Source organism: Diplotaxodon limnothrissa, linkage group LG6 (assembly GCF_057381915.1).
Source record: "Diplotaxodon limnothrissa isolate DT_005_m linkage group LG6, D_limnothrissa_male_GT1.1, whole genome shotgun sequence".
NCBI classification, from domain to species: Eukaryota; Metazoa; Chordata; class Actinopteri; order Cichliformes; family Cichlidae; genus Diplotaxodon; species Diplotaxodon limnothrissa.
The window spans coordinates 34,455,425-34,475,893 of NC_140601.1; the positions used below are offsets into that span (position 1 = coordinate 34,455,425).

General features: G+C 40.3%; 1 protein-coding gene and 1 non-coding gene across 2 annotated transcripts in view; both read right to left on the reverse strand.

Moving 5' to 3' along the window:
* Nucleotides 1-16,623, reverse strand: part of gnav1 (guanine nucleotide binding protein (G protein) alpha v1) — a 33,511-nt gene extending 16,888 nt beyond the window's left edge. Inside the window, exons 1-5 of the mRNA XM_085356275.1 lie at nt 16,327-16,623; nt 16,017-16,108; nt 5,490-5,582; nt 4,815-4,975; nt 2,661-2,789 (exon numbers count right to left, since the gene is read on the reverse strand). Of these exons, the coding sequence (XP_085212401.1) occupies nt 2,661-2,789; nt 4,815-4,975; nt 5,490-5,582; nt 16,017-16,108; nt 16,327-16,456 (605 nt within the window). The 5' untranslated portion in view covers nt 16,457-16,623. The remainder of the gene's footprint in view (nt 1-2,660; nt 2,790-4,814; nt 4,976-5,489; nt 5,583-16,016; nt 16,109-16,326) is intronic.
* Nucleotides 12,615-12,718, reverse strand: LOC146631023 (U6 spliceosomal RNA). The gene has a single exon (XR_014906297.1). It is a non-coding gene; the product is annotated as a U6 spliceosomal RNA (small nuclear RNA).
* Nucleotides 16,624-20,469: the final 3,846 nt, after the last annotated feature.

The following is a 20,469-nucleotide window of genomic DNA, read 5'->3' on the forward strand; positions in this document are numbered from 1 at the left end:
CAGTGAATATAATTACACCTTATAGGCAGGTCAGTCAGTTTCTTATGTACCTGTAACTTTAGACTGTACTTTAACTACAACCTGAAAATCCTTCAAATGTCATACATTATCATCCATCACTGAATAACATCTGATCTGTCCCAGATTAACGCACCCAAACACAGACAGAGTAAGAGACTGTATGTGCATGTGTGTGTTTTACATATAAACATTTTATATTTTTATCTCTTCTCAAAAATAAAACATAAAAAGCTGAACATTTCATTTTAACAGCAGGAAATGAAAACTGTCAAAGACGATCAATACAACTCGCAGCGAATGCTCTGGCAGATTTAATTGACATATAATTTTCTAATTCTATGCTGCATTTCATTCCATCGGCCCTAACTCTTCTCACTCCCAAACGTACTGCTGTACGTTTACTGATTCAGGTGTTTAGATTTCAGCCAACAATTCAACTTGTTTTGCCAGTAAAAGCACTTAAAAGTGACGGTTCATATCAATCACATACAGTTCAGCTCACATTTTTACTCAACTTTAAACTCCTGGCAGCACTTCAGATGAATTATAAAGTACTTTGATGCTTTCACTTGAACTGAAACCTAAACTTCCTCCAAAAGTATTTGTGTTTTGTCTGCCACCTGTACGAGACTTTCAGCATTTTACTGCTTAACTTAAAATACCCAAACACAGGTGCATTTGCTCAAGAAAGTTTTGCTCTGTTTTTTCTTTAAATTACTTAAAAAAAAATCTAAGCTGAAAACAACAGCTAGGGAAGTAAGGATTAGCAAAAAAATGGCGTCACTTCCAAGCCAACCTCGGGAATTCCTTTATCCACACCTCATCATCTTTAAATAATTAGCAATTAAACCCAGTCAACACCCAAAGTCTCTTGTGCTACCTGTATAAGGACAGTCTGGGTTATAGCCTGATGTAACACCTCTGCTCATAAAGGTTTCACCAGGAGAACAGCTACAGACTACAAGTCTTATTTAAGTTACAACAAAACATCAACCAAAAACAGTAACAAATAATCCCAACAAGAAGTGATCACTTGTCCCCACAAAACAAGTGGTCTGATATGACTACAAGTTTCCACAGCCATAAAATTCAGCAAGATAAATGCAAGTGTCCATCTGCAAATAAAGAGTCACACCCACACCCACACCCACAGTGTGGCAAAGGAACACAAAGTTACTTTTTTTCAGTTAACCACATTTACAAGTTATTCAACAAAAGTGGGCCGCAACTCTAAAAGTCACACTACAAAAGAACTGCATCATTATTCAAAAGTCACCAATAAACAGTAATGTAGATGAACACAGCCATGTTCACACAAGGCTATAACCAAACACTTTTCAAAATAGCATAACCAACCACGCCCATCTGCAGTACTGTTCCAGGAACGTGGCAGATTCCCACCCAGAATAACCAACAAGCACGATGACCTAAATCAGCAAAGAAAAAAATACTAAAAAAGATATGCTTCAATATAAGGACAGCACAGCCATCTAGCCCAAAGGATCCCGGACAAACCCCCATTTATGTAGCACAGACGGACACAAGAATTTTTGGAAATATTGGTTTTACTTTAAATTTCTTATAATTAGTGCTGTCAGCGTTAATCTCGTTAAAATGACGTTAACACCATAACCGCATTAATGCCTCAAATCTCTGTTAGTGAGTTAATGTGTTCATGGGGCTGCACAGTGCTAACGTGTTAGCACGGCTAGCTCGTTAACACGTTAGCGCCGTCCAGCCACACCCGCATTAAGTCGCTTATAGAGATTTGCTGCGTTAATGCGGTTATGGCGTTAACGTCATTTTTACGAGATTAACGGGGACAGCACTACTTATAATCTAAGAAACAAAAACAGCCATGACAGCATGATGAGTGCAACCAAAAACTGGTGCTACTCAATTTATTTACACACCAAAGGTTCTTGGACTTCAACTGGAAGGACAGTTGGGGCTGCAGAGCGTGTAACAGTCATACGACAAATGTAAAAGAGTATTTATCAAAAAATCTGATAATAAATATTTAAAAAAATGTGTCACTAATCAAATGAAGCACCGTTTAAGTAAGGCGTTGAATATTTAATAAAACTGCATCGATATGAAATAAAAATGACTATTTTTTCCTTTAGTGACATTTATTCTGCATTAGTCACACTGCAGAGAAAATCAAGTTCATTAGTACCTATTGCCCTGTCGTGACCGTCAGTGGCTTCAGGAAATGAGTTCAGCCATAGGAAGATGATAAAGAAGGTGGTATTATGTGACAACGGCCCATTGATCAGAGATGAATATGGTCATCTGACAGCAGTCTCCTGAGCTCAGATACCTGCCCTCTGCTGCTCCACTGATAAGACCGAGCCACTGATGCTTCTGCGTATGTGTGTTTGTAGATGAGCATAAAGCCAACTGATAGGTGTCGTATTGACGTATTGAATGAAGCCGCCCATCTCCATCTTATATCTCAGGACTATCATATGGCTGTAGACTGAGATAAGACAGTCGCAGCTAAAGAAGTGAAGTAAGTCGGTACGACAGGCGCTCCCTGCAGAAGTCAAGAGCAGACCTGACAACAGCAGCTCTGAGTGACTCGGTTCTTGTATGCAGAATCATCCTTCACCTTAATAAAAAAGAAAAGTGACTACCTGAAAATAAGGTGGTTGACTTTGAACTGGGTCTCTATCACGCCTGTCGTCCTCAGTCGTACTCGAAGGACGTCTGTCTCTGTGGGCACGTACTCAGGAGACATGATGCGGCTCATGTTCTCAAAGAAACTGGGAAAGGAGGAGGAAGGAGAAGAAGACAGAGGGAAGGGTGCAAAAAGGTTAAAGAGCCAGGAGAAACAAGGGGAAGAAGAAAGAGCGGCAGGGAAATTAATAACTTGAAAACAAACTTGAGATCAAAAGAAAAATCAGGTATCACTTACGGGAGTGGAGGCTAACACATTGTGTGTTTGGTGTGGCTGAGTGCGTGTGTTGGGTGTGCAGCGATAAGGCTGAAGCCCCAGGGGCCGCAGCGGTTGATCACGATGAATATTCACACTGTGGTTTACCATAATAACACACTGAGGCACAGCTTCTAAACACAGATTAGCTATTTACACAGCTAGTGTAATCAACTGTATCGTGTGTGTGTGTGTGTGTGTGTGTGTGTGTGTGCGCGCCTTCAGTAAAATGTGATCTTTTTACACACACATTCACACGATGGCATCTCCACCTATGTGAACTGACTGTGACATTCTCTACCCGTCATCCTGAATTCGTTTCTTGGACAGCGACACACATCCTGCTGCTAAAAAAAAAAAAAAAAAAAAAAAAAAAAAAAAAAAAAAAATGTTACACAGGGCAAACAACATGCAAGAGCCTGTTTGGTACTTCTGTTGTTGTGAGGACCACTTTGAGCTTTAGTCGTTATTTTACAAAGCCAGCAATTTAAAAAAAAAATAAAAATCTGTTTGCAATTCCTCAAAATACTGTATATAATGCAGATTTTTGCACTGCAAGTGATCTGCAAAGCATCTTTTTGCAGACGATGACTCGACTCAGCTGCTCGCCAGCTGTTTGCGTTCTGGTTTTATTCAAATGCAAAAGCGAAGTTGCTGAGAAACTATATTATTTTCCGGTTAATTCGCCATCCTGCAGAAATTTCGTCACCATTTGTGGAGGGATTTCTGTTTTAAATTTCTGACATTCTGGCTGGACTCTCCGTACAAGCAGTTAACAGATGGCAAGAGATTTGCAACTGTTGCCAGTTTATCACAGTTAACAGTTGGAAACACCTGAAACGTCTAACAAGCCTTTTTATTGGAAATCAGTGAAAGGACTTTGATTGAATCGACAGACCAGCAGTATTTTTACATGGTTTGACTTAACAATAGTAATCATAACAACAGTAATGGCATCAGTCAAATTCAATTATAAGATGTGTTGTGTGTGGTATTATTGCAATTGAATCCATTTGTGGTTGCGTCAGGAAGGGCACCTGGTGCCGAGCTGCCCACTGTAGCAACCTGTGTTTTCATTTTTAAATATCATGTTTATCGTCAGTGCACACTCTTTGTGTTCGTCTTTAGTTTGTCCTCATTTTCAAGTTTCTGCATATCCAGTTTTCAACAGCAAACTTGGTGAATCCAATCACAACAAATGACAGCAGACAACAAACATCTTAATTTGTGTTTAAGAAAACACAAATTAAGATCAAAGAGTAATATATGCATTGTGTCAATAAGAGTCCTCATAAGTACTATAGAAGCACAGTGTGTGTGTGCATGTGTGTTTGCAAGAAGGTGATGCATGGTGGTTCTCAGTAGGAACCAAGAGTCCTGTCGGTGTAGATAACCCCAAAGCGAGGCCTCTCACAGGGGCGGAGGATGAGACCGGACGGCCTCCTGGTGGGTCAGCGCTCTGTCTTATTTCTGTTTCACACACTCTACTTTCTTATTTTCAGGCTTCAGCATCAATTCTTTGCTTTCACTATGGTGTCATCACTTTTGTGTCTAATCACAATTTTTTCCCTATACTGATAATTTTAAAAATGCCTTTCCTCCTTCATACACGCATCCAAAACTAAAATAATATCTGGTTTATGTATGTATTTAATGGCTTTTATTTTAAGATATACAACAGTTGTGGAAGTATATGTGATTCCAAACTGTGGTCTATCTTCCTGCACTGTTTACTTTCTTCCTTTCACTTCCCAGTGACAGTAAGCAGATGGCTCAGCATCAGCTGCTAAGTCCAGCTAATTAGTCCCCTGCATCTCTTCAGCACAGCGTGAGTCTGTTCTCGAGGAGTACTCACTACAGCGCCGAGTCATTGAGCTCGTACTCGTATCCCCGGGCGGCCGCGGCCCTCACTCCCTGGTCGGCCCACAGGCAGGACAGAGCATGGCTCAGGAAAGGAAAGAGCACCTGGTCTTCGTCAAAACAACGCCCACACGACAGCACGGAATGGGCGTGAACCTGCCAGAAGACAACAGGGAGACAGAAATTCAGATTAATGATCAGGGAGGAGCGATTGGTCAGATGGGAAAAAAAAAGATAGAAGGAAGCCTAAATGATAGAAAAGTTTATGAGTCTGTCTCCACATCCAGACTTGTTAATCACACAAACACATACACAAAGAGATGCTCACACACACACATTCTGATGACATCTAATAGAGGAAATACTTTGGTCATCATTGCCCAGCAGGATGTGCTGTGTAGGTGGAAAACACATGCACTCTGATAACTTTGACAGTAAAGTTCAAATTAAATTAAACCTCACAAGCAAACCACCCACCAGTGGCCTAACTTTATGCTCTCCTTCAATGAAAGCTGTGTAGCTATAGTGCTAAGATGCTGCCCTCTAATGGTGATCCAAGTGACGTGCAGAGACACAAGAAGCACAAAACTCTAAGAGGGCAGGAGCAGGATGACAACGACAGAAAATAAAAAGACCAAAATTGAAGGTGAGAGAAGTCGAACATGAGTACCTTGTTTCTGTTGTTAGCCAGGTTGATGCGGAGGGTGCCCATGCCATGGAGGACAAATTTCATGGAGGTCAGGAGGTTATCGAGCACTGCCGGCTGCCAAAGAGCACAGAGCAGAGGTCAAGTTCAACCACAGGATAAAAGGCACTATCGAGCTGTTTGAAGCTTCTTCTCTGATCTTGTATTGTAACTGACTTTCACCAATCAGAGCTCCTGATCACATCTTCATTTGCAAAAAGCAGCTGCTACCCACCAGGGAAAACCACCCAGTTTTCCTCATGTTACAACCCTGGCAAACACTGCCCCTGAGTGGTTAACCCCTGATAGTATACTTTGCCAGTTCAGGTTTGTGGACCTCTGAGACCTGACTCATGTCCTTCCTGACTTGGTACTTGGAACTTAGTTGAGTCCAGTCAGTGTATCTGAGTGTGGCTGGGATCCCCATCTGTTGGACATTTAGATGATTCTCCTCTGATTCTACTGAATGTTATAAACTTGTTTTGGTTGTATCCTCTTGATTAAGTGATTGTGCTGTCTGCTATATAAATAAATCTACTACTACTAGCCCACCAAAGCATGTCCAGTCCTCTAACATAGAAAGAATGTGATGCATAAGATCCTAAATACACCTGAACAACATAAATTAAACTAATTTCAAAAATCTGTATTTGAACTAACTCAGGTTGTGTGTGTGTGTGTGTGTGTGTGTGTGTGTGTGTGTATATGAGTTTTTGTCTCTGTCTATCTGCTACCAACTAAAGATAAGCTTCACATTCCATCACAATTCTACCACAGTCTGGTTGCTCTCCTCTTTGTGTGTGTGTGTGTGTGTGTGTGTGTGTGTGTGTGTGTGTGTGTGTGTGTGTGTGTGTGTGAGTGAGAGAGAGAGGTGACAAGGCTTCACCTAACCAGAAGAGCTGAGCAAACAGCCCTGCATTGACTTGCATCACAAATAAGTTGCTTTGTGTTTCGTCTCCCTCTGACTCACAATAAAAGTCACTCAGAGATATATAACTTAATATCACAATAACTTTGTCACTTTGAGTCTTAAAAACCAAATAATGTGTTCAGTTTTTCCTGCTTTATGACCGTGAACTTCACTAAAAATCAGAATGCTTCCGGTAAAGGGACGAGATTTGAGATGTGCAACAAATAATATAGGAAAAAAAAAAAAAAAAAAAAAAAAGGATATCCGCCTGGAGCTGCTCAGATTTGTTAGGTCACTTAGTGAAAATGGAGGAAAACATGCTAGTCCTTATTTATTTCTTTTACAGAAACTGTTCTAACGGTTGATGCTCAAACCTCCACATAATGACATCAGCATGTATGCAAACAATCTCTGTGAGACTGCACTACACACTCAAGTTTCACATCTTTTTTTTCTAGTCTTCAGTCTGCATGATATCACTGAGAGTGCTTATTATGTATGGTCATCTCAGGGACAACACTCTGGCTTTAAGCACAACAGCCCAATCCACTTGTGTTAAAACTTGTTTTTTATGAGGAAGCCAATCAGAAGGAAACTTGTTTCAGACAGATGAACGACTTCACATATTTACATTTTTCTTTCTGTTGTATTTTTCGACCAGCGGCAGTGCTGTGAAGCAGTGTTTTAATACACAGACCTTTGTGTGCATGCTGTGCACAAACGTAATATAGGAAACAGTTTCCCAACGCCCTGCTGATCAACAGCTGTTGGCTGCAGATATGTCAGCATGTCAGAGATGTCGGAGAAGACCGAGAGTGGCAGCTGATTTGAATTATACACAGCTTATATTATTCAGAAAAGAAATGTTTATGAAGAAGAAATTTCAATTAAAACAACATCACATGTTTATATGTTAATATATACTTCATCTGCAGTCACTTCTGATTTCAAACCTGTATGGCACAATAGACAGCATGCTGTTGTTTGTCCAAAGCTCAAAAGGTTTAACAGAGTTTATATAAACTTGATTATATTTCCAATAATTACTATAATTTTAATATTTATGAGTCTTTCGAGATTCATTGGCTCATGGGGGTCATTCGAAGTGGAAATTCACGCCTGCACTGGGCAGAGTAGTGTACAAATAGTGTCTATATGTGCCCTCTATATGGATACATGTGCACTTTAAGAGACTGAGGTTTTACAGACACGAGACCACTAACTATGTGATATTAAGTGGTTACCTATTTTGGAGGTGTGACAACTGTGATAACAATGTAGGCTCAAGTCACACAAGCCTAGAGACCGGTCAGTCACAGCAACCACTATTCCCCCTGCCAGCTGGTAAAAACCACTATGGGATTGCTTTGGTCGCTGGCATATTGCTGTAGTGGAAGTGAAAGACTCGTCTGCAAACACTGTCCAGCTTCTTTCCGAGCTCTAGTGAAACTGTGAAAAGCGTGAACGCAAACGAGAAATGGAGACAGTTCGACTTCAAAGTGAAAGTTGTGCCTCTGCCCTGCAGCCAAAATATTTCAAATATTCCAAAGAGCACAACTCTTCTCCATTTCCAAGCTTGGCTAGTAGTTACAAAGTATTTGCACATAAAAAACTACAGGCAGCTGTGGCAATCTGCTAGTAACCAAAGCAATCACCTTTGATGCAACCATTTCACCCAGCAGGAGCCAGCAGCCTCCAGAAACCACTGCCAACCAGTCAGGAAATACATGTTTTTCTGTAGCAACGAGCGCTTGCATCACTTCCAATATGATAGACAACTCTTGAGCAACTCCACATGATGTCACACGAGAAACCTCAGTTATCCGTTATTGCCAAACAACTTTTCTGTGGCCTGTGTATTCAACCCTGTGTCAGAGCAAAATCTGAAATATTCACAAAAAAAGAAATCCATTTGTTTACGTTTACGGACATTAAACTGCAGGACGTATGTTATTCAGACCCTTCAGTGGAGATGTGTAACCCTGGCAACCAAGAAAACTGAGCTTTAAAAGAAGTGGCAGCTGTTTTATTTTAAGCCAAACCATGACCTTTTTCTATGGCCCGTATGGTACAAGGGCGCTTGCAAAGCTTCAAGCGATAAAATCTTCAAATGACAACAACAGCACATCTTCTGTTTCTATCCAGATACAGATAACAGCTGCACACAAGCAAACAACAAGAAGACAACCAGCCTTCATCTGCGATATTCCATAACCAGAGTCGAGGGGTTGTTTTGACCAGGCAGTTACAGTGACGTGTAATACGGCATGGTTACACAAGAAATCTTAAAAACTCACCAAGCTTCTTTGTTAAATCTGTAAAAGGAAGAAAAAGAACTGGTTGTCCCATTGGTACAACATCCTTGTGTCCCTATTGGAAAGATGACAAAGGAGCCGGATTATCTTTAGTTTAGACTGAAAACTGGACGTGCGGGTAAATATCGAGGTTACTAATGCTTATTAAAAGGCAAAGATTCACACTTTGCATTCACTTGCCAAGTGAAACGTCACCGGTTCAATTCCAACTAGAGACACACCAAAAAGCATTCCTAACCCAGTCGGTACCAGTTGTGGCAACCACTTGTGACAAGGGAGCAGCCAAAAGTGCCCATTAAAATTTTTTTTTAATAATAAATAAAAGTAATGTTTGTCACCAGACATGTGGATCAAGAAATCACTTAAATATAACCTGTCTGATAAAGTGAAGTAGGCTAAAATATCTTAAAAAGAAAAACATCATGTATCTAAAGAAACTCAAGAAGTCAGTCTGGGATCTAAAGAACTGCAGGCTTGACTTTCCTCAGTTAAAGTCAGGATAAATGTTTCGACAATAAGAAAGTGACAGGGCAAAAATGGCATCAATGGGAGAGCTCGAAAAAGGACAAAGTCTCATCTCACAGAAAACATCCTGATGGTTCACAAAACCTTTTGTGGACATATTCTGTGGACTAATGAATATTTCCCCAAAAAGCTGAAATTTTTGGAAAATTTGGATCCTATTGTATCTGACATAAAACTAACAGCATTTCATAAAAAGAAAATCACACCAACAGCCAAATATGGTGGCAGTAGTGTGATGGTCCGGGGCCCACTTATAGCCCATTTACGCTAGTATCTATATGTACGACAAATTAGCAAAACATAAGAAATCAGCAAAGACGCCAATAATTTTTCACAGCAGTGTAGGTAGATTTAAGCACAACAAACATTGAGCAAAGTGTTGCATGACAATCAGTAAAATAACTGGGATAATTAAAACACAACAAAGGACATAGTTTAAAAAAAAAAAAAAAATTAAATTAAAACATAAATATAAATGATTAAAGATAACAACCAGAACTGTTGATAAAAGGACGATGTTAATGATTGAAGCTAACATGAAGAGGCTAAAAGAAAAGCTGAGGGGAAGGGAGATTCAGAGGACTGATCGGCAGTAGAAGTCAATGTGTGACGAGGGGTATAAAGCTGTAAGCTATTAGGAAAGGTAGGCAGCGTCAGAATAGGAGAAATGTTTAAATATGTAACAAGTATGCGAGAAAACAACAAATCAGGACGGGGCAAATAATTTTCACAGCACTGCGTGTCTTCCTTTAGATGTCTTTATTGGCATTTTCAAATTTTTCACAGGTATATTTATTGTCGCGAAGCTGGAGATCATCTTCAATGTTTACCACTTTCAGCATTTTGCAACATACACAAAGTAGCAATGAGGACTTTGTGTTTGCTCCGGGCTGAAACTGAGCTGAAGCAGAGTTCTCAGGTTCTCGGAGATGGAGTAGCTCAAAGGTAAAATGTAGCACTAATATGAAACTTCAGGGAAATAGTTCACAAATCTCAGTTACACTAGTTTACTTTCCCATGAGAACAAACAGGTTATTGTTTCAGCATTGTGGGCTTCATCAAAGTAACGGATCAAGGCCACAAAAACAAATGGAAGTCACAAGTCTGGCAGATAATTGGCTTTAAAAAGCTCTCAGACATATTGCTTATACTTGTATTTGATGATTTTCACCAGATTTTTTACCAGGGTCACTGGTTAAAAGACAGACAAAGTTTCATTTTGTTTTAAATTATTTAAATTGTTTAGATTTAAAAACAGCAAAAACAGATTGAATCTGTTCATCGATAACATGCCTTTACTCTCGCATCTGACCTCACAAGTGACTCCAGCAAGGATTGGGTTTAACCAGGTAGCGTAAGTGAAAGCATGTGTGTGGGTGTGTAGACGCTTTCAGAATAAAAACAGTTGCACAACACATGTGGTCATAAAGATACAAGAAATACAGTTATGTTTGTGCGAATTATGCTTTTATGTTTTGTGGACTTTCACAAAAAAATTTGAAAAATGTTTATTCAGATCTGAGTTTGAAATACTTCTCGATTCAGTCAGCAGCACCTACACACTCTCTCTCTGCACCAGCCTAACAAACCAAATCAAACACCTGTGACTGATCTGCACCGACTGACACTCACTTTGAAGAAGCTGGAGCTAAATGAATGAACTGAAATAAGCAGATGCAGAGAAAAAGAGCCGCTAGCAAGTAAACATGAATGCAAATAATGCAGGACTCCAAAAATCAGTGCACTTAGTTTGAAAAGCAAGAAAATGCAACACAATCGATATATTTTTAGAAGTTCAGGAGTACACACACATGCAGCTTAGTGAGGAAGGTGAACTCTCATATTTCAAGTTGAATTAAAGTGATCAAAGCTTCATAAAGACAATGGAAGCATTTACTATAGAGGCGTCACAGTTCATGCTTCTATCTTTACAGCTCGTCTCAGGGTAGTGATTCAGTTGTGCTTCCTCACTTCCCCCTCTCCACCTTTGTTGTCTTTATCAATTGTTTCCCAGTTCGTCCTCCCTGACTCAGCTTATTCTAGTTTAGCACTTACAGAGGAGAAGAAGAGTAGCAGGATGCTCACTGTGGCATCCTTTAAGTGAACTTGTGCAATGTGACAGCATTTAGTTCCACCCAAAGTTGCACAATTTTTTCACCGAGACTCTTGTATTGATGATGGGAGTCAGTCCACTGTGTAAAGTCTTTTCCAACCCAAAGATTCTCAGTGGGGTCTGGGCTCTGTGGTGACCAATCCATGTGTGAAAACAACCTCTCGTGCTCCATGAAGTCACTATTTTGGTTGCTTTATGCTTGAGCACAGGTAGCGCTAAGGCACCCACGGACCGCCCGTCTATCTGCGGAGAGTATTTGTTGTTGACAGAGGCAGTGTAGAAATTATGTGATACTGTATTATGTGGGCTACTCGTGCCTGTGCTGCTGTTGGTCCATCAGCAAGCTGAAGTGAAACCAGGTGTTTAAAAAACAAAAGTATTCGCCGCTTCTGCTTTTCATGCTGTGTTGTTTATCTTTGATGATTCTTTTTTCACACTTCTCCCATTTAGTTCCATATCTTGCTCCACTCGTCAACCAATCAGCATTCGATGAGCACATAGATTATCCAAGACTAATAACATGCAGTTGGGATTTTGGAAGAAAAGCTAAGGAGGGATTTTGTAGGTGAAAACCCATCAATGTTCACAGGCCAAACAGACCATAAATGACATTTTTCAAAAGGGTAAAAGTAGCTTTTCACAAATGTTGAGTGTTCTCTGCTCAGACTGCTGCCCCATGACATACATGGATGGATGGATGGATGGAGGGACAGATGTTAACCCAATAAAGAATTTTGAGTCACTTCCACAGTTCTTTGCTTGATGCCAATTATTTAACCCTTCTGAAAGAGAGAAGCTCTTTTTTCATCTTCCTACATATTGTCTTTAGTTTAGGAAATGAGAAGCCACTCACTGCACCAGTTTGGGTTAAATAACCTGTCACCAACTTAAACATACCAGTGACTAAAGTTTTTATACAGTTCAAGGCTCATCCCCATTTGCTTGGTTAAATCCAGGCGGTGGCTTCCTCCTAAAAGCAAATTTCACCATTTTGCAGGCATCTGCAGATTTGCCTCTGGTAACTTGTTTTCATGCATTATCTGCATCTCTCTTTGATCATGCCAATATACAGAGATGCTTCACCAGCAATGGTGATGAACACCTTTAGAGACATCTGTGCTTTGTGTGCAGATATCACTATATCTCATTGTCTTTTCAAGTGATAACTGTTAACCATTTCAGAGCATTTGACCAATCAGTACAGAGCACATACCCTGCAGCCTACAGGAGTCACTGTATGGTAATCTGAACTCATTATCAGCTTTACGAATTTGCGTGTCATCCTTGCGCAGGGGCCATGCTAATCTTCTCTGTATCGTATCCAATTTAGCGTACGCGCTTGCCGAAGCTTTATCAGCTTTACCTCACCTCTCAAGGAGTAAAGTGACACCTTGTTTTTACCAGTGTGTGTGTCTGTGTGTCCTTTTGAAAGGAAGTCCACCAGATAGAAATCCACAGAGCCTGTTACACCTTTTGAACCTCTGTTTCCAGCTAGATTCAGCAGTTCAAAGTATTACGGAAACTTTGTGTTGCACTGTGCGTCAGCAAAGACATTATGAGTCCCATTACAACAACATAATCGCTAAATCCGTCCAGTTACACTGAACTATTGTCCTGGTCCAGCTCGGCGTTTGGATCAGCTCACTGAGCACAGAAAATTAACAGCCATTAGCACATGTCTCGTGTCAGAGCAAACCACGACAAAGAATGTGACTTAACTGGCAGCGGCCTGATATTTAATCATTAACTACCAACTTTTCTTTTAACAATGAGTAACTAAGTATAAGAGTGTAGCATGAGTCTGCTTGCAGGCTTTGTAGTCACATTTGAGGAAAAAGCTCAAAGATTTATTGCATTTCTCCAGCAACTTGTCCTTGACAAAGGTTCTTAGTGAAACACCTGAGTCAACAGACGAGATTACAGGCTCAAAAATACGAATTCAGTTGATAAAAACTACTACATCAACAGTGCACCCACACACACACACACACACACACACACACACAGAAAAACAGAGCTGTGTGCACTGGAAGGGAACAAAAGGAAAAAATGTCTGCCCGTCGGCATGTCCAAAGTAAAAACCACACCACGGCCTTGGGCTGCAAATAAAAGAGGGATGAAACAAAGAGGAGCCCACGTCCTACCTTTCCTCCACTTATTACTTCTAAACAGGCTGTCCTGTCATGGTCCTAACACAACCCAAACCTAAGAGCCACGCAGAGAAATGTAGGAATGTTTTCTTAATGCCTTTCTGGCTTTTGCTTCAGATGATATTTCATCAGAGAAAAAACAAAGTGGAGCAGGGATAATCTGTTCAGGTCAAGGCAGGGTTGAGGTGTTTACTACTGTACTGATGGAAGCACGGACTCTTATTCCAAATAGAGGGCAATGTGTCAGAGATAAACAAACACATGTGAAACAATAGGTGAAAGAGCGATGAGCTCATCTGTGTATTTTTGTGCATGTGTGTGAGAGAGAAGAGGGCGTGTTTTTGTTTGCTGTGGGAGGCTGGGACGACAGGGGAAGGGAGGGGGGCGGAAGAGCAGGATTGTGGGTTGGTGTCATTTTTCCACTTTAAAATAAGGGCGTCACCTGAGAACAAAACCAAACCCAACTGACACCGGCAATGACAAAAGAGAGGTGCAACTGGAACTCAAAATGTGTTGAAGCATGTATGCAAAGTAACGCTGAAATCAAATATGTATTTATGAAACAAAAAATGATGTATGGAGGATTGTACCTGCCAAAAATAAAAAAAATTGAATGAAGCATAGTATATGGATTAGCCTCATTAATGTATACCTACATTAAACCAACTGTACTGTTGGTATTCTGTCTGTGTGAACATACAAAGCCCTGTCAGGCAGACAGTACCTCTGCAGACTCACACTCAGTTTCTTGACTCTCTTCTCCTTTCTGTGTTTTGATAAAAGTAAAATTTAAAAAACCCAAAAAACTGCATTTCCTCAAGTGGCCACTTGAGGTAAATTCCCAAAACAAAGACTCCCACATTAAAAATCCCCAACTTTACAGCATTACAAAGCAAGTTTACAAGCTAGCATGAAGACACATTTCTCTATAGCTAAGACACGGTCACTTCTGAGCCCAAAAAAACCCCCCCCCAAAAACCCTAGCCATGTCCATCTTTTATATACAGTCTGTGGCCATAAAGCATTAGTGGACAGTAGCTGATCCTGGCCAATTAACTGCTCCCGAAGTTATTGCAAATCAAGGGGACGCCCCTCCCCTCTCCAACACACACACACACACACACACACACACACACACACACGGTTAACTTATTTTAAATGAATACTATAGTCAGCACTGGTTCAAGAAAAACTCCAGCCTCCTAACTTTCTTTTCAGCTTCGTGGTCTGTTTCACAATCTAAAAAGAGGTTTGACTGTCAGACTTTTCCACTGACAGGACTGTTATTGCTGGGAGACAGAACAGGTAACTGAAGCATGATGAAGACCCTTCCTGTCATCACATCATTAAACACAGCAAGGAGAAGCAAGAGAATGAGAAGGGCAAAGTACAGCAAAGTAAAAATCAGGAAAAACAATAAGAGAAGAGGTCAAAGAGGATAAGCCCTCATTAAAAACAAGCTAATGGGAGAAAAAACTGTGTGTGTGTTTTGAACCGTTTCCATTCTCCCCTCCCCATCCCAACCTCTAGTACAACAGAGGAATTTGGCTTTCAGTCACTCTCACACAAACAGAAGGAAGAGCAGATGTGAGCCAAATCACTGCATACCAACTTGTGCCTGATCCTGGGTATCATGAGATATCTCCCCCCCTGCAGGAAAGCCAGGCTTTGCTTTCATTTTCCATCTCATCTCTATCTCTTCTCTAATCATTAAAAAAAAAAAAAAAAAACTGAAATGCATTCCTGTGTCTGCAGCATAATCTCAGCTCTTTGTCGAAGTCATGTTATTACCTGAAAGGAAACTAGACTCCAAATCAGGGATGAAAAACTCATTTTACATTGAGGGCCACATACAGACCACTTTCATCTTAAGTGAGCTGGACGAATGAAACTCCCCCTTTTGTCATTGCAAAGATGTTTAACTACATACTTAATTCCTGAGATATTTTAATATAGAATAAGGAAGAGCAATGGCTTTTTTAATTAATTAATTAAATAATATGAAAGTACATCTCATTTTTTCTAGATGATAAATGCATAAAATTACAGAAACGTTTTTGGTAGCTCACTGCCCACAGTGGCCTGTGTGTATAAGCAAAGTTTTTTATGATTGATGAAATTTTTTTAACCAAGATTTCTATAGTAGAAAGTGAAAAAAGGGAACTTTTCTGCCATTTAATCATTTCTCTTTTACTTAACGTCTGTGCTGTGGTATGAATCACTGGAGAGGTCTTTATCAGCAGGAAAAGCTGTAAAACTTACATTTTATGCCCTCTATCATGTTTGCAAAACTGTCCAGCAGGCCGGATTTGAGTTTTTGCCGTTCCAGGTTCTGGTCCTCGGGCCTTATAGATGACACCCGTGCTCTAACCCCACACGTGATACTGATCTTTTGAAGTCATGCATTTGTTTAGATTCTCTACAAGAGCTTAGTGGAAGCACTATATGCTAATAAACTGATAAAAACACAGGCAGGGTGAGCGTGAGAGTGTTTCTCACCTTGAAGGTGCACAGCTCTTGCTTGGTGAAGCCATTACTGTGGATGATTTTCATCTGTTTCACCAAAGTGCTTTTGCCGCTCTCTGCTGCACCTGTAGGAGAACGTGAGATGGTTAAAAAAGTGTTTTAAAACTTGTTTTACTGTGTGTTCAACTGTGATCGGGCTTTATTTGTAAAAGTTATCTATAAAATCAAAGTGTGGTGTCAAAGTAGGATTTGTGCTTCAAAAATTAAAGTTTACATGGAATATCTGAGTTATTTTAAACTAAAATCATCAACAGCTGGGTTCATTTAAAGCTGTCAGTCTCACCAAGAATGAGTATTTTAACCACGTTCATCTCCCGCTTGGCAGATTCGTAAAGTTCTCTGTCTATCTTGGCGCTGTGTATCCTCGCCTTCTTCTGCTCTTCTGTAACTTCGGTACCGAGGCACAGTCCCATCCTGAGCGCGCATCTCCTCCACGAGCCCGGCCAGAGAGAAAACAAAAGCAGGGCAATCCAACCTGGGATCAGTCCGACTTTCTTTCTACAAGCTGCATATTCCGAGTTCGGGCTCTGCCTCTACTCCAAAACTAAACCGGCAGAGCGAAAAGAGGAGTTACCTCGGCAAAGAAAAAAGTCCAGGCCATTGCCAAAACAACCTTCTTCAAACTTCCAAGAGTTATTTCAAACTTTCGAGACAAAACTGATTTTACGCACAGCCACAAGCGCTTTCCCCCCCAGTTAGCGTCAGGTTTCAGCGCCTGTCCTGGGCGTTAAAAAACAAAAAGAGAGAAACCGCAAATCTGCTCGGCCGCTTTCCGCCGCAGCAGTTCAAACTCTGTCCTGCCGCCTTGGCAAAGACCCCAACTCATCCAAAAAAAGAAAAACACTACCTCCGCCCCCTGCTGCCCGCAACCCAGATGGAAATCCTTTGGACTTCCTGCGAAGCGACGTGCTGAAGTGCTGCTGTTACTCTGTGTATTTCACCTGTTCATGAAAAATAAAATAGGCGTGACGTAATTAAAAAACTCCACTTACTACATTATAGACCTAATTTCTCTTTACTTTTCAGCTGTTAACACTTACTTTAATTGTAGCCTACAAAAACACAATCGACTTGCGTAACGTCGCGATGACGCACAGGTAGGACGTTTCAGGTATATTCAGTTATCATGTTAGGTTGTGCAAAGGCATGCTGGGATTTACAGTTTATGAGCTCGTCAAAATCCGCCTCCTAAAAGAGAGAAACAGATACGTGGTTTAACAGGTTGTGCAACAAAACAAAAGGGTGTTTGTAACCATAAAAACACTTCTACTGTGAAATGCGAACTATTTCATATCAGTGTTTGGAGCATTTAGAAATAACGAGTGGTTTCTAAATGAAAAAGCCTTTGTATGAATTTAAAATTATTATTTTCCATTAAAAAAAACTTAGCTGTTCAATATGAAGACATTTTAATTGAATACTTTGCCTTTATATTAGTTCAAATTTCATTTGATCAGACGATCTCATTGAGACAACTTGTACCTAGGCTGATCAAATATCCCTCTTTGTGAGAGACTGTGCAACATTGAGTCTTTTTCTATCTGTCCCACATTTTGAGTCAATGTTGCACATTTTCGACTGATTCTGCAGGACACGCACATTCCTCACGCCTGGCTTTTACTCACTGCATATGAAAGAAAGGCTTTTTATTCAAGTCAGAAGAAGGTCAGCCTGTCTAATGGCGTACTCATCATCAGGGAAAGTTAAAGGGACCAAAAAGTCAAAACCTCTGCAGAGCTGAATAAAACATATTGTTATTGCTGAATATAATGAAAGCTCACACAAATGAAAAAGTAATGACATATGCTGAGAGTTTTTTTCTCCTTTTCTTGCTTGAGTCACTTTTAAATTTTGCATAGGAGGAAAATGCAGTGTGTAGTGACACGGTATATGGGTCATATTTGGATAAAAAAAACTGCTAAAATGAGCAGATATTGTTAAAATAAAAAAGGTATGCCAATTTATGGATACCTCCAAACTGAAAGCTAAAAAGAAGCCTGCTACCAGGCAGAAGAGCAGAGGAAATAACTGTGAAATAAAATTCACACATTCTGAATTTTTATTTCATATCTCTTAGGAGTGTCGACGTGTCCCATCTTGTCTCACACAAACACAGTGCTTGCCCCACATTTAGTTTGTTGGGATATAGTCACCCTACTTATACCTGAAAAGAAAAACAGTATAAACAATACATTATTACAAAGATCACAGGATTCCATAATAGTTTTAAACTCTCTAAAGGAATGATGGAGTCCTGTTTCACAACAGTAAATGTATATTTACTGGTTTACTGGAAGGCTTAAATGACAGCTTTCATGATAAACAGCAGATCTTTATAAATTGGACTATGGCATGGAGGGGTTGGGTGCTGGAGTCTTGTTTAGGCTGCATGACCATACAGAATATCTTCATAGTTGAGGAGAGACATGACGGCTGACTTAACAATACCTTAAAAGGTTGGAGAAGACAGACATCCTTTTATTCAATCCAAGAAGTTTAATTTTTAACTTTCTCAGCCAGATGTTGGATATAAATCTCAAATGAAAGTCTGCTGTTGTAGCTCTTGAGCTAAATTCCTGCTTTAGCCAGGGCCGCTATAGACAAAAGATTGCTATGTGTGTCTGCAGTGATTCATATTTGGCATGGGAAGCCACAGCGAGAGCCAGTGCAGAACACTGATTCAGGCAGATACAGCCATGAAAGGAGGAAATGGAAGTGTGGGTTGCAAAGTGGCTCGCAGATACACCGTAACCATGTTCAAGAAACAAGCTAAATAGCACACCCTAATTCAGATTTGCCAGTGAGATGTGTAGAAAGGTGTCAGCTGAGCCACTGACTGATGTGGGCTGGCACCGACTTCACGGCCTGACTGAACTAATACAAAGCTCCATGTTTTTGTTGGACTCAGCAGGAATAAGGCTGATGCCATTTAAAGTTTTAATTGCAGGATGGTCAGTGTGGAGAAAACCATAATTATACTTATACAATAATTCTTTTCTGCATTTAAATCAAGTCTGTGATTAAAGGGTGCTAGTTGGAAAGTATCAAAAGCCGAATGAAGGTAAGTCAGAGCCTGAAGTGAGCCTAGTGACTGAAAGACACTAAAATATTGATTAGTCTGATTTCTTTTATGTGTTTCCTTTATTGTAAGTATTATTTTATGTTATTTGTATCACTCTTAAAGCATAAAAACAATTTCCTCCAGAATGTCTAATTTGTGAGATGTTTTCTGGATGAAAAGCCACTGGCATTATTTCCACAAACCAAGTGTATCTCCTCTTGGTTGAGTGCCTCAATAACTCAACATGTGGAATAAAGTCCATGTGTTTTCAAACCTTCAGCATCCGTACAGAGCTCTGAAAGTTAGATCAAACAGAGCTTCTATGTGTGATGTCCAGAGTGATGCCCAAACTCCTCGGGAACACTGAGGATTGCTGATTAAAGATTTACTGTTTTTTATGTGAAGGTTTGCAGTCTTTGGTCAGATCTGAGGGTGGCTGGATGGTAACCATGTGAGTTATTTGTTTCTGAGTGGCTGTGGCCTCATTTCACCGCCTCAGTGAACCGTGACTATGTGCTGACCACGCTCTGTCATCAGGCAGCACACATTATGTGGCAGCGGTAATACAGACATCAAATGCACAAGTAGGGCTGCTTTCTTTCATCTGTGCAACATGGCTAAAATTAGAAACATCCTCTTTCAGGGTGAACTTGAAAAAGTAGTTCATGTATTTGTTGCTTTGAGGCAGGACTATCATAATTCACTATCGTTAGACTGTCCCAAAAGCTCCCTGAAAAGCCTTTAGTTAATCCAAAACACCACAGAGCTCATATGTCTCTTCACTCAACTTTAAATCCAGAATTGGATTTAAAATCCTTCATCATAGATACAAAGGCGTGAATGTTCAGGCCCCATCATATCTTAATGTGTTCATAGTATGATTAACGATAAAGACAGACGGCCACCTACAGGAGCTTTTATAACATCCCATTCTAAATCAGTCCTGTGTTTACAGCTGTGACAGTTTCCACTCTTCTGGGAAGGCTTTCCACATAATTTCAGATTATGTCTGTGGAAAGCTTTGCATATTCATCCAGAAGAGGATGTGTAAGGTCAGACATCTCTGTTCTAGTTCATCCCAGAGGTGTGTGATAGAGCTGAGGTCAGGGCTCTATGCAGGCCAATCAAGTTCCACCAAGCTCATTCAGCCCTGCTTTTATGATCCCTGCTTTGTGCAGTGGGGCATAGTCATGCTGCAACAGAAAAAGGGGTTTCCACAACGTATTCCCACAAAGTTAAAAGCATATAATTATCACAAAAAAATTAAGCTCATGCAATAAGATTTCCTTTCATTGGATCTAACAGGCCCAGACCGAACCTGAGAAAACTATGATTAAGAGGTGTGACTTAATACTTTTATCCATA